Genomic DNA, 14,115 nt, shown 5'->3' on the forward strand with positions numbered 1-14,115 from the left:
ATGATGAGGTTTGAGTTATGAGGTGCTGATGGGGGTGAAGCGAGCTTTGGGTAGCACACTGTTCAGCTTCAGCTCCTGTTGACCCGATGTGTTGACACTGCCTAGGTAACAGTTTCAACAAACTATTTTTATCCCCTGCTGGATGAATGTATGACCGGGGGCAGGCTGGGACGTTCAAAAGGCCTCTAGATAGAGTCTAGAGTTCCAATGCAGCAGGACACAGAAGGTATGAACAGACTGTATACATAAACCAGCTTAAATACCTATACTATAAACAAGTATGTATTTAGGTCAACGTCACAGGATTTTGCCAAAAAGTTTACCAAGAGTAAAACATCAAAAAAGTAAGCAAATATTAATTCTGCATGTGTAAACAAAACCCTAATTTAAACCCTTAATGGTTATTTTTTACAGTCATGTTTTGTCTTTGCCACACATGTTATTCTGAATCACTGTGAACTTTATGTTAATTTCTTCCCACGATTAAAGTTATTTTAATTCTTCTAAGCTTAAGTATCAGTACCAGAGTCTCATTCACAGACATATCCACACTACTTGAAATTTATGCACATCTCTCCCATACCGGGATCTGGGAGAAACCTTCAGTCTTCTCCTTTGCATGTCAAAGTATATGCGTACAACAATGTGTTTCTCTTGTGCGTCTGTGTGCGTGTGTGTGTGTGTGTGTGTGTGCAAGGGACTCGGTGATGGAGGAGAAAAGGAAGAAGAGCAGAAGGCAAGCAGAGCAGTGAGATCACGTCATGGTGGAAACATTTGGCAGCAGCTCACATAAACACACGCACACACACACACACATGCGCGTGCATCACACTGTGCACACACATAAACATGCACATATGCTGGCCTGTTTTTGTTCTCCCAAATTTAAGGGAAAGAAGGGGAAAATGACATCAAGCTCATCATGTGAGGCCAATGAGACGGACGGGGGAGGGGGCGAGAACACTGGCAGAAACAGAACATTGTTACATAAAATGCAACTTGGTACTGACCTCCTCTGGGCTTTGTTACCATATTTATGTGTGTGTGTAAGAGTGTCTGTCCACATGTGCACGTATTTGCAAGCTTTCTTAAGTGTGTGCACAAGTTAAGGGTTTGCCCAATATCTCATCAAGGTCATTACCTACAAAGCAGAAAACTGAGCATTATGTCACTGTCCAGTTAGAGGGCTTTTCAAACTATGTCACACTTTTCTGAGGCGGGAGGTGATGTCATAGATATTTTATAGCCTTTATTCTTTGACCTTTGTGCTCCCGCGGTGCTGGCTGGGGTGGGGCCGGTATGTGTTGTGTATCTACAGGCCAGGGTGAGAGCATCGAGGCCACTGGCGCCAGATGTGACGACCGCAGGAGTCTGGGCCTAAAAATAGAGCTCTGTTCTCAGCACCATGAAACAGAAGAGAGGAAGGAGGAAGAGGAGGAGGAGAAGGGTATGGGTAAAGCGAAGTAGAAGTAAGGGGGAAGGTAAAGGGGGTTGAAGGAGAGATGTAAAGAGGACTGCTGAGGAAGGCGAGGTCATTGAGAATACTGTGTCAGTTCTCCCTGGGGACGGTGAGCTCACCTCCTAATGGCACCACTGGCTCCTTCTCAATGAAATCATTGATCTGCTAGAACTCCCATTGGCGTAATTGAGAGGTAGGAGGGGGACGTGGAGGGGCAGAAAGGAGCAGAGAGGTGCAGAAGGGGCAGGTTAGGAGGTTAGTATACACAGGAAAGAAGGGGGTGACGGAGAAGCTGAAGAGAGAAAAGTTGTAGGTGGGGAGAAAAAAATGGACCTCAGACACACATCCACAATTAGTCTGCAACCTCTGACCAATGATAACACACCTGGAGGCATAAAGCAGTAGGCAAATGTCATTCAAACACTGTTTACACAACTTGATCGATCACGTCATTTTCCATCACACGTTTATCTTTAGAAGCCGACAGAACCCAGACCCCCAAGCAAAACTATAAAACTTTTACAGCAGATACATTTTTAGCAGTTTCCGATCACATAAAACTGGTGATCCGCATCTGTTGAAGCATCTCAAACACACATGCGCGCTGCAGGTGTCCGCGTAAATTGTGTGTGTGTGTAAGCAGTTTCTTCACCTCAGGCTTCAGCTTCAGAAAGGGAGACTTCATGCTGGGCTCCAGAAGGAAAGAAAGTCTTTCATTTCTGTGGAGGCTCACAAACACCGAGCAGTGCGACCTGTCTCTCTGAGTGAGCTCTGTGACCACACAGGCTCTGACACGCACACGCATACTCACGCACACATTCAGGATGAAATAAGGAGTATTACCTCATCTCCTCAATTGCTCTCATTTGTCTATTATGTCTTTTCTCACACAAATACTCCAAAACATTGCCTCATACTCATTCGTGCTCTGCTTTATATGCACATATTCATGCACGCACAAAAACATGCATGCTCACAAACAGACCTCCTTATGTAGCTCATTGGAATGTCTGAACGGCTGCATTGTAAGGTTGTGCCTCCCATGATTACCTCACCTCTTCAGCTTCTCTCTAATGTCTGCACACACACGCACACACACACGAAAAACACTCCCCACACTGTTGTATAACAGCACACGAGAATGAGCCGTAACTTACTTGACCTTTGTACCCCCGTGTCTGTGCAATAACACCCTAACCTGATGTCATCAAAGCCCAGAGGAACACAGCAGCTCCTGTATGTGTCTGCATTATTTACAATGTGCATGACAAAGAAAGTGCAAGTGAAAGAAAATGAGAGAGAGGCACCTTTCATCTCCTGATACCTCCCATCAGTATGTCACTGCCTTGTCTCTTGTGTGCTTTTGCGTGGGAGACAGAAAAAAAATCAAAAACTGTGCCCCAGATCACATGCTACAGTATATAAATGAACTCTTTTCAATGCAGTTCATAGGACTCTGTATCAGGGACAACACTGTCCATCTACTGGACACTTAAAACTGTCGTGCAATACTAGAATAGCATAACTCATTTTGTCACATTTTATTGTGAAACAACGCAGTTTGATTGATGTGTGTGTCTTCAACGGAATGTGAAACAGCACAAACCTGACGAGGCCTGTTCATCTGTGAAATCACTCAAATATTCACTGACATCATCGCCCTGAACATGTCAGTGAATATTCTTAATTCACCTATGTAGCGAAATAGTACAATTTTTTTTAAAAGCTATATGAGAGTGAAAAGGCAGCAAACACTTCAAATTTAGGATTAATACACTGCAAAACTTTATTTTCCTTTGGCCACATAACTGTTTCAGGATTACCTCTGCACTATGAGTGCAGTCAAGTGCTGCCACTATAGACTATTTAGACATGTCCCTTGTCCCTTGTCACTACCTCATTTCAGTTGGTGTCCCCTTTCTCTCCTTTTTCCCTTTGACCTAACGGTGTGGTGTTTTAGTAATCCCACGAAAAACACTGGCAGATGGTGCAAGAGAAGATTAGAAGGAGTCTCACACATTAGAAAACTCTGTAGACTCACACATTACATGGATGACATATACATCTGCATGTTCCCGCACCTTCATTTCCTCTTTATGACCCAACTGCTGTGATGGTGCTTTTATAATGCTATTTTTGCATGTGTTTAATTTCCTAATTTCTAGCTGTCACCCCCTCAACTTAAAGTACTTGAAAAAAAAAAGGAAAAAAATGTGCTATGAATAAAACATATTGTTATTTTTATCTCCACCTCCCTTCCACTTGAAAACACTACCCAACTCTCTTTTCATCCACAGCTCATGAGTAGCCTTTTTGAAAGTTCTCTTTTTATTCTGTCTTGCATATTAGACTGCTGAAACTAGAACACGGCAGCAAAACATTTCATGCTGTCAGTTCTATAGCGGGGCTGCTGTGACGTATGACACAGCTGGCATCGGCTAACATACCACCTAGCCCCACACTAGCAGGGAGTGTTCAGCGTTGTCTCCAATTTGGCTGTGTGCTTGCAGATTGGTGGGAAATGCACAAACTTTAGAGCCACTGGGGAGGCAGCTGGCTCCAACCAAGTGATGATCTCTCCCTCTACACACACACACACACACACACACACACACACACACTATCAGAACTCTGAAAAAGGCAAGACGCATCAGCTTGAGCTCCAACTGGGTGAGATCACCACTGTGTTAAAAATACAGCTGTCCTGAGAGAGGCATGTTTCTCACAAACACTTTCACGCAATCAATGAAGTAGCATAACCTTAACCTTTGTGCTTGCATGGATTCACAAGGACACTCTCCAAGTACAACTACATCCAGCGTGAATGCATTCTTTAATACCGGGTGAGAATCTGCATTAGTAATTTCATTCACAAAAACAATTGCCCTTTTGGGACAATGCTACCAGTATGACGTTTTCCACATGTAACGACATGGTGTGCTTTCCAGTTGATCAATTACTGAATGGTGGAAACCTGAGAGGGGTCACAGATTGTTTTGGGATCAATATGTTCCCAGAGCATTCATTATGATTGTGTAACATTTCATTCAGGCAGCTTATCTGGCATCTCCTGTCTTCTCCTGTCTTATTTCCCCTAGTTGAAAGGAAATTTACGTCAATAAGCATTAGGTTTAAAAATGCAAAAAACATAAATCCCTTTCAGAAATGTTGCCTTAATCTCCCTTTGGCAAGCGTCTGCATAACTGACATTTAAGGTAGAAAAATCAACCTCCCCTCAGACAGGCAGCTTCATAATTATTCTCAAATTCACCCTGTTCATCCCATTTATGGATTCTTTTCATCTCGCAATCCATTTCTCCCTCCTTTACCCACCCACATTACCCCTCACTGGATTTGCACCAGTGCTACACTCTGCGTAGTGTGTACGTCTGGTGTGAGGCTGAAAATAAGTCCTCAGTCAGATATGAGGTCACCACGGGAATTATTAGTAGCATAAATCAGAGGTTCAGTAGAAGGGAGGTGTAAAAGCATAAGGTGGGCGGAGAGGGAGGTGTGAACTGGGATTATTTTTTTAAATTTGGGAGACGGGAGTAATGCCAATTAAAGTCAAGAATGAGGAGGCAGAGACAGGACAAAAAAATAAAGGATGGACAAAAAGAAGCATACGTTTTTACTCATTATTTAATCCATTACTTTATTTTGGGTGGGTTTCATTTTTGACATCTTCGGCTTTTATTTAACAGTAAAGTACAGAGAGTGGATGGGAAAGCAGTGAGTGAGTGGGAGGAATGGCTGGGAAAGGCTAGTGCATGTGGTGGCCTTTGGTCATTCACAAAACCAGGTGAGCAACTTTTTACTGGTTTTTAGGAGGCAAGTGTGACATCTTCAAATGAGTAATTCTGTCAAACCAGTGGCCCATTTCGAAAAATAGTTTTCTTGCATGCTTGCTTTCACTGCTCTGTGAAGAGCTCGAGATCCAAGATGGCACATCGTGACCCCTGACCTTTGAACTTTCTCTGGGCTCAGTTTGTTCACAAATCACACATTGTGCCACTGTGGGGTTTTTTTGTAACAGAAAAGACAAGCGTCCTTTTAGACACCAGGCACTTTGTTGCTGCAAACTGTGCAGACGCAATGAACAAGAATGCCCGTCATCCCCAATTATAATATAAACATTGTCACATTAATAAAGGCAACTTAACAGCAACACTTAAAAATCCTGACAAGCATATCCTATTCTTATCTCTAACACCTTCACACTGATGCTTTTTTCCCCACATAAGCAGATCCCACAGCAATCGTTCACATAACGTCATAATGCATGCAGGCACATGCATGCAACACCACCCACCTGCATGCATGCACTGCAAATACAGACAAATATTATGTATACAACGCTGCTGCTAGCTCCACTGACCCCAATATTACAACCACCCAAACAAAAGCGGACGCCATTGGCTGAGTCCTACAGGAGAATATTCTCTGCCACTGTTGTCGTGGAAACAGCAGAAAAGCGGGGACAAAAATGGAAGAGGTGTGATTCCTCTTTTTCTTCCTCTGTTGAAGAAACACAACGAGAACGAGCCGAGATTGATAACGAGGAGGGAGCTGCTGACAGGGGGTCCTTCAGTATTAACAAAATCCCGGCTTTTCAGTAATCAGAGAGTGTGTGTTTGTGTTCGTGTGTGTGAGGCATCAAACGCGGTCGTGTGTATGCACTTTGTATGCACGGGTGTGTCCACCCAAAGCATGCGCTCAGTACACTTCTGTGACAAATTGTAGAGGCTGTGTGCTTTCAGGCAATCCTAGGCATCCGTGAATGACTCATGAAAAAAGCACTAATCTCCCAGCGGAGGGAAGAGGAGAAGAATGGGGATGCAGAGAGAAGAGCCGAGATTTGCAAGAGCAGCATGCCTCCGCTGCCTCGTTTCAAATCCTGACTGAGGCAGATTACACTCCCCATTCTGCACTGACATATTTGGGACAGATTCATAAGCCTCGGCGGGCGGATATGTGTGTGTGTAATATCATCCCTTAAAAAGCTACAGCCACCACAATCAAGATGTTATTAACTCAACGACTATTAACAGTCTTGGTGGGGCTCAATTATAAATCTCAGTGTGCTTAGTGGACACTACGACAGGGTAATAACTGTGATAAATAAGGCCAGAGGATTGAAAGTTGAGCTTCACCGTTACTGCAGAGATGCTGGGTAAGGGGAAGAGTGCAGGGGAGTTTACTTCCCCTCTCCCTCCTGGGCTCACACATACCTGCAAACCTTACACCACGAAGTCAGAACACTAGTATAGTGTTAAGAAATGGGGAACTGACTAAGGGCTACATTGTTGTCCTGTTGTTCTCATGAGTGACATCTGCTGATCAAACTGTGCAACGACAACAGTGCACCTGTTCGGGCTACAATAAATAGCAGTGCATACACACACACACAAAGGAAAACAGGCTTTGAGATATACAAAGTCTGCTCTTTCCCCTTTTCTTTTGCACCACCACCAACACCACACATGTCTTACCGGTGAGAAGGGAGACTTTGTGGAAGGTGCCCTCCAACTTTCCCATGAGAATGTGCACAAAACCATCTTTGGACAGATGCCCTGCTTCTTTGGAACTCTGGTCATAAACCACCACTTCCTGCTTCCTGCCCAGCTCAACCTGCACAGAAGATAAACAACAAGGAAGAGAAGACAATTGATTATACAACAAAAATATCTTGTGTCAAAGCCAGCAAGGAAGTACAAGTTAGAAAAAACTGGAATTTCTATCTAATTGGCATCTTGGGTAATTTGGGACTTGGGACAACCCCAGCATTTGAATCTATGACATGTATTCAAACTTGTGGGTGGGGTTTGAGGAATATTTTCTTTCGCCTGAGTAAACCCAGGCATTGTAAGAGGGCATTCTGATGGCGCAGTGATGGTAAATGAGCTGCGGCAGGGACCAAACCTGTTTCCTCAAACACCTGACCTCTGTGCTGCTTTCACATTTTCCAGGAAGAAGCAACAAAAATAAAAAATAAATAAAAAGGAACTCACAAACACACTACTGGGTGTTTTGACAATAAACTTTTACTGGTGCCTGTGACTGCAACAGTAAACAGCAAGCACTGCGCGTGCTTATAGTTATAAGATAATGCACAGGACTATGAATATTGCATTAGGGTAGGGTATTGCACTGTTCAGTCATAATGTTTTGTTTTGGACAAATATGAGAAGGATGATTGCAGTAATAGAGGATAAAATCATGAAAGCTGGCTGCATAGCGAAGGGCGTGGACATCCAGTGGCTTCATAGTGATGCTGTTTATGTCAGATTGGGAGAAAGATGAGAGGATGTGAGCATGCGCTGATGCGACAAAGTATTTCTTTGCGTGTGTGTGTTTGCATGAGGGAGCATGTGCATGAGGCTGCACACAAACTAGCCAGACTGTGTTCATTCTCCATGTTGTCAGGCAGGCTTTGGTCACATGACCATCAGGCAGCGCCTACTGCAGCTATGAATCACTACCTCACTGAACCGCCACTGGACAGGAGACGGGAGAGGGAGCGGGAAGGAGGGCCAGCTACAGGGAGAAAAGGATGGAGGGGGATTGGGGTGAGGTGTGGGGGTAACTACACATTGGGTCAGTGAACAATAGAGACAAAAATTGAGAAAAAGAAAAAGGGGACAAAAAAGGAATTTAGGAGATGAAACAGAAAACGGAGAGCGGCGACAATGAAACGAGACGGGTCGTGAATTCTTTGTGTACCTCAGTAAACAACAAAAGCACATCATCCTCATGTGCAAAGTGTCGCTGAATATCTGCTAGCTTCCACTTCCTCAATGTCTCTTTGCTCTCTGTGCACATGAAGGCACAATGGCGATGACAACTCATGATATACACAGCTCCACAGTGCACCTGGAGCGCGTTTGCTAATGTTTCTGCTTACAGAGCAGCTGTAGCAGAGTGGCTTGGAAGACTGCCAGGCAGGTGATTTAGACAGGACAAGGTCAGTCTCTGAAGCATGCTAAAATCTCACTCTGGCTTAATAAAGGCTGACTTAGCTAAGCCTGCCTGCATCCAACACCAATACTGACCTAAAAGAATGAAAACCTGGGGTCTCGTTTATAAAACAGACTACCCATTATAAGCTCTCAAATGACTTATGACAGGGAACCATTTAGAAGTGGTTATTTACAGCAAAGCCTACACTTGATGTGTGTGAACATCAATATCTGCAAAAAAAAAAAAAACCCCAACAACATACATGATGTGATATTCTATAAATAGTTCATCCAATGTGAAGGAAGTAACCAGACCTATATTATGGGATTGCAAAAAGACACTGACAATTAGTGCTGGTTAACATCTTATAGCGACAAGCAGCCTACTGTTAACAGCTTCATAAATAATCTGCAACACAGACCATCAGAAAATTGCAAACACCCTGGTTTCTTTTTATTCTATTTATTAGCATTGCGATATTTAGACTTCTTATCTATATCACCTAAAGTGGTTGCAATAAACAACTGTTGCTAAAATACACTGCAAAAATAATAAGATCATGGTTTGTGTGCAATGGAGCTATGAGGCCATCTGGCCCAGTATACACTCACGTACAAAATATCAACCAGATTAAGATCAAAAAAAGAAAGAGCCTGGAGGTGATTAGCATTAATTTAACCGTAATTAAAGTGCACCATTTCTATGATTTCCTGTTTTAGCATTAAACTGCCCACAATGCACAATTTGTTATTTGCCCTGCGTCTCTTTGTCTTTGTTTTAAATTCCCTGCATCCTTCATCCTAACTAACCCTGGATATTTTGGCTAATAATCCTAATGGGATCAGATCTAATTTGGGAGTCTGATCTCAGTGCCTGAGGATTACAGGCCTTTAACCGTACAAACGTGCGTTAACACAAATATAAACACACCGCTCAATGCACACTTTGGTGTTGTTTATCAGCTGCGCAGTCTAAAAGGTTTACTTTCTAATGTGAAAACATGGAATGAATCTCATAAAGGAAATACTGTCGCTCTCTGTGAAACTACTGTGTTCATACATTACATAGAAAACATCATAATTAAATACTTTTCTCAAACAACCACAGACACTGCAGTTGCATTTTTTAACATTTTATTTTCACAGGTTTGGTGGTACTACCACAATATAGAAAATAATCTATAAATTTGCTGCAAATGATAAAATTAAGTGACAGTTAAATGCCATTTTGATGACTATTTTTTGATAAATTAGATCTCACCTTATTCCCTTATAAGACGAAAAGGAATGTCTAGATTTGTTAGAAAGTATAAATGGCATAACAGATAGAAGAATATTACACCAGATGCTAAAAACTACCCATCTGGCTAAGCATGTGAAACACATGGAGGTTGCTGCAGTGCTGGAGGTCAACGACCCAGGGCTGGGACTTGCTGTCAGACTGCAGCAGTAGTACAGATCCCTCATCCCTCTGCAGTGCTACAGCATCACTACTATTACAGTACTGGCCCAGGCTCTCTGACGCATGCACACTGCAGGTAAACAAGGAATGCCACTAGCAGAGAGGAAAAACAAGGGATGAAGGAACAGAAGAGGAAGCCAGGGAAAGGAATGCCAAGAAGGGGGATCAGACGGAAACTTGAGGGAGGATTAGATATAAAGCAAGAGAGAGATGGAGGGACAGAAGGTAGCACTAGCACACCAAATGCTACAATCCTGCTGCACCCAGGTCTCTCTAAAGGAGCTGGAGACCGGCGTCACAGCAGAGAATAAACAACAAACATGAGAGGCAAGATGCATAAAAGATGAAATTCTATTAAATGAGATACACAGAGCTAGAAAAAGGATAACATTTGACCCTGAAAGAGAAAAAAAATGAAGGGATTGGGCAAGAGAGTCAGAAGTCCCTGTACACTTCTAACTGACCCTGTTATAAAATATGTAAGGAGTGGAAGAAAAACGAGGTTGGAGACAAGGCTGCAAGTTAGGGCATGGACTTTGTGTCAATGCTCCTCTGAAGGAACAGTTTGTATGTATACACACACACACACACACACACACATAATGAAAGATAACTGATGGGTAGCTTGGCAACAGAAGATATCTATGAAATAAGGGAAACGCTGTCCTGCTTTACGGTAACAGTTTGTGCAAAAAAGTGACATACAACTTCCCTCTGACCCCTGTCTTGCTGCTGACCAGTGACAAGGTCAGTGCTGAGTGGGAGTATGTGTGTGTGTACTGGTCTGTGACACAAATCTAAAAATGGACCCACATTCCTGAAGCACAGTCTGGGTCCCCTCACGGTGTCCACTCTGGGAGGACCCACACAAAACAAGAGGAGTGCGGTACGAGCCATCTTCAGTTAACAGTAAATTCTTCAGTAACGAGGAGCTGAAGAGATACAGGAAATGGCAATTACGAAATCTCTCTTTAAAAAGACAGCACAGTGAGCAGGAGTCAGAGTTTGTCATACTGATTCACCAGAAAAAAATTAAGTACGTACCACCCATACGCCTATCATTTCAGTTGGTTTCTGGGTACATTTCTAACATTATTTCTATGCCGATGTGGCACCAACTGGACCAAACTTTCAACAGTATACACGGTATATTGCATGTACTCTAGTGTCTCCTTTTAAGTATTCAATAAGTCTGTTTAAGACCCCGGCTCACAGGTGCAAACTACACCTCTCGCGACTGTCAAGCTACCACCCTGGGGATGATGATGTCATTGACTGAAACTGGCAGCTGCCACCTCCATGTATGCTTCAGTAGGTGTGATATGTGTGTGTGAGACACTAACAACTGTGCTCATAAGATGTGGAAAGAGGTATATAATATGGTTCAACCTGGGTTCATAGATAATTTAGATTCTAGCCTTAGTATGGGGAATAACTGTGAAACATCCTTTAAAGTAAAACTTTACACCTGAATGAAAGTGAATCTGACTGGGATGTGGGTATGTGGCATGGTGGCGAAAGCTCCTGACGGCTCTGTGCATGTGCAGTGTGAGGTCATCCCTGATGATTTCTGAGATGTGGTCACCTGATCTGGTGTGGTCACACCTACATGTTGGTGAATATCAGGGATCCTTTAGCACACAGACACACATAAGGCCCTGTTCAGGGTACACATTTATATACAAGTGAATTTTTATACTTTTACATAAAAGTTTGTCTGTCTCAGTACACAGACTTCATTTTTGTCTGTAAAGAAAGCATTCATTCTCTTTATGTGGTAACACCTCATCATCCTCCCAATTCTTTATATAATGAAGTCATGTTTTGTATCCCAAAATCCTCTCACATGAACTCACACTAGAGTAAAGAAATATACATATATTATATTTTCTGTAATTGTTAGTTTTACTTTGTGATTAGATCTGAAACTATATACAGATTATGACATGTGTGTCTATGTTAAACAGTGGGATCTTAAAAGCAAACAATGACTCAGTGCATGACCTCATCAAAGCAAACATATGACATTATCCATCTCTGTAGAAACACCACTGCTGGCTTTAGCATTTCTGTTTAAATTCAGATAAATGTGAATGAAACACACGGAAATTTCCCATTTTTCCCATCTGGGTCACCTGGGAAATAACCAACACAGAAATTCATCATCTATGTTCTCAGAGTCCACTCTTGCAATCATGGGAGATGACACATGAAACACGTGTGATGTCCTTGATGGTAAAACACAGTCTGTGTCAGACACTAGATGACAAACACTTTTTGATCATAACAAAGTAAATAACTATTTCCTCTTTAGATGCACATTTGATTTATTCATGAAAGTGTAACTTTTTTCATGCAACACTGAATTAAGCATGAATTAAAGTAAACATGCTGTAAGAGAAAAATGGGAAAGTCACCATTTTAATAAGAAAATCCTATAAGAGAAATACAAAAAGATGAATTCTTGCAACTGTAGCTAATGAGATTTATTTTTTAAATTGTCTTTCCATATGGGGTTCCCTATCATGCATCATTACAGCCGCCTCCTAACCCTTGACATGGAGGATAAACACAACATATGGTGTGTCATCAGTGGAATTGATGGAGATCTTCTACATTGCATAAATCCATTAGTCACATGTTATCTCTCTCTGTTTGGCAGGACACTCAGCCGATATCACCAATTAAGATCACAGACAAGATTACAGCCTTTCTTGGCTTTATTGCTGCATGCCCATTATACCAAACAAAAAGAATCAGCCTATTGTTCATTATCATGTCTAAAATGTTGGTATCACAACAGCTGGAGAATATTTTCAGGTGTAAAATGAATGTTTCCATAAAGGCATCACATTGGTACGGCTGCAGCTAACAATTATTCAGTTATTTATTGTTTTTTGATTATACAGTGAAATTGGAGAAATATGTTTAAATCTGTTTGCATAATTTCTTCAAATTGCCTGTTTAGTCTGACTAATAGTGCAGAAATCACAAAAGGAAATCAGCAGCATTTAGAAAGCTGAAAGTGACTGTTAAGGGTTTCACTTGTTGTCATTCGACTTCCCAAAACACTTTTTCCCCCTCTCTTGATCTTGATTAAATGTCTCAACCAATCAGTTAATACCCATTACAGAGTCCAGTACTGGGGAATGGCTCAATATATTTATCAATTTTCTTTTTTTGGTTATCTATTTGTGCTATATTGATTTCAGCATTATTCTATTTTGCAAGCAGAAATCCTAAATTTTACAAGTTCACCCCGTCACATCTGTCTTAAACTTGATGCACTACATCTTGGTCAGTGTGCTGATACAGCTGGTTTCTTCACTTTACATCAAAAATGCAAAAATCAGCTAAATTTTCATCTGGAAACCTACTTGTGGTTATAAATATTTAAGTTCTGCCACATTAACAGATTTGACAGCTCATAAGTGCAACGTATCTATATGCAGGCATGCTATTTCGTTTAACAAAAGCGTGGGGTCCATGTCTATGTAGAAGAGGAAGGGTGCTTCCCCAGGCTGGTTACTGGTAGTGAAAACCTCTGGTCCATCTGTCAGGCCTGCCTGGCCGGCTGTCCCTGTCACAGCAGCAGGGATTAGCCAGGCTTAAGCCAAGAAACCAGCCGCCTGCCCTCTAGCCTGTCGGAAAAGGCATGAGGAAGCCCCATTTCCGACTAAGCCTGCGCTCTCCCAGCAGAGGTCGTCCATCATCTAGCCTACTGTGTCCAGTTCTCTACACCTACATTAATAGAGAGCATTAATAAAAGGAGCTATGAAGGGATGGAACGTGAAAGGCAGAAGAAAGAGGACACCATTTTGTTTGCTGCTGTTCTGTTCATTCAGCTCAGTTAACTGAAGCATTGGGAGCTTCGATGAAAGAGAGTGAGTGCAGCGCCTTGGGGGACGCAGGCTATTAGTTCTCAATGGGATGCGAGGCGAGAGGCAGCTGGGGAGGAGGCGGAGGCAACAGCCCATCCATGAATACTGTCAATGCTGCTCTCCTGCTTCCTGCATTCACTTCCCATACAAAGAGCCACAATGGTGTCCTTTGGCGTTTTGGCTGGCTGAGACAGCTCCTGGAGATGCTCAGAGCCATGTGGGGGGTACAGACGATGGTGTGTGTGTGTGTGTGTGTATGGGGGGGTCAGTCGGGAGCTGGCTTAAACACCACACAGCCAATCTGCACGTGCCCAGCCCGCGGCCTGCCAGTGGCCACACAAAAGGGATGATGTC

The 14,115-nt window shown here is 42.6% G+C and overlaps 1 protein-coding gene across 3 annotated transcripts in view; it reads right to left on the reverse strand.

Annotated features, from left to right (window-relative positions):
* dusp8a (dual specificity phosphatase 8a) overlaps window positions 1-14,115 on the reverse strand; it is a 39,283-nt gene that overhangs the window by 15,420 nt on the left and 9,748 nt on the right. For all 3 annotated transcript variants that reach the window (XM_085281695.1, XM_085281698.1, XM_085281696.1), the window contains exon 3: window positions 6,952-7,090. In XM_085281695.1, the coding sequence (XP_085137821.1) occupies window positions 6,952-7,090 (139 nt within the window). The remainder of the gene's footprint in view (window positions 1-6,951; window positions 7,091-14,115) is intronic.

Source organism: Mchenga conophoros, linkage group LG7 (genome assembly GCF_057382185.1).
Source record: "Mchenga conophoros isolate Kocher_MC1m ecotype Shallow Benthic linkage group LG7, M_conophoros_male_GT1.1, whole genome shotgun sequence".
NCBI classification, from domain to species: domain Eukaryota; kingdom Metazoa; phylum Chordata; class Actinopteri; order Cichliformes; family Cichlidae; genus Mchenga; species Mchenga conophoros.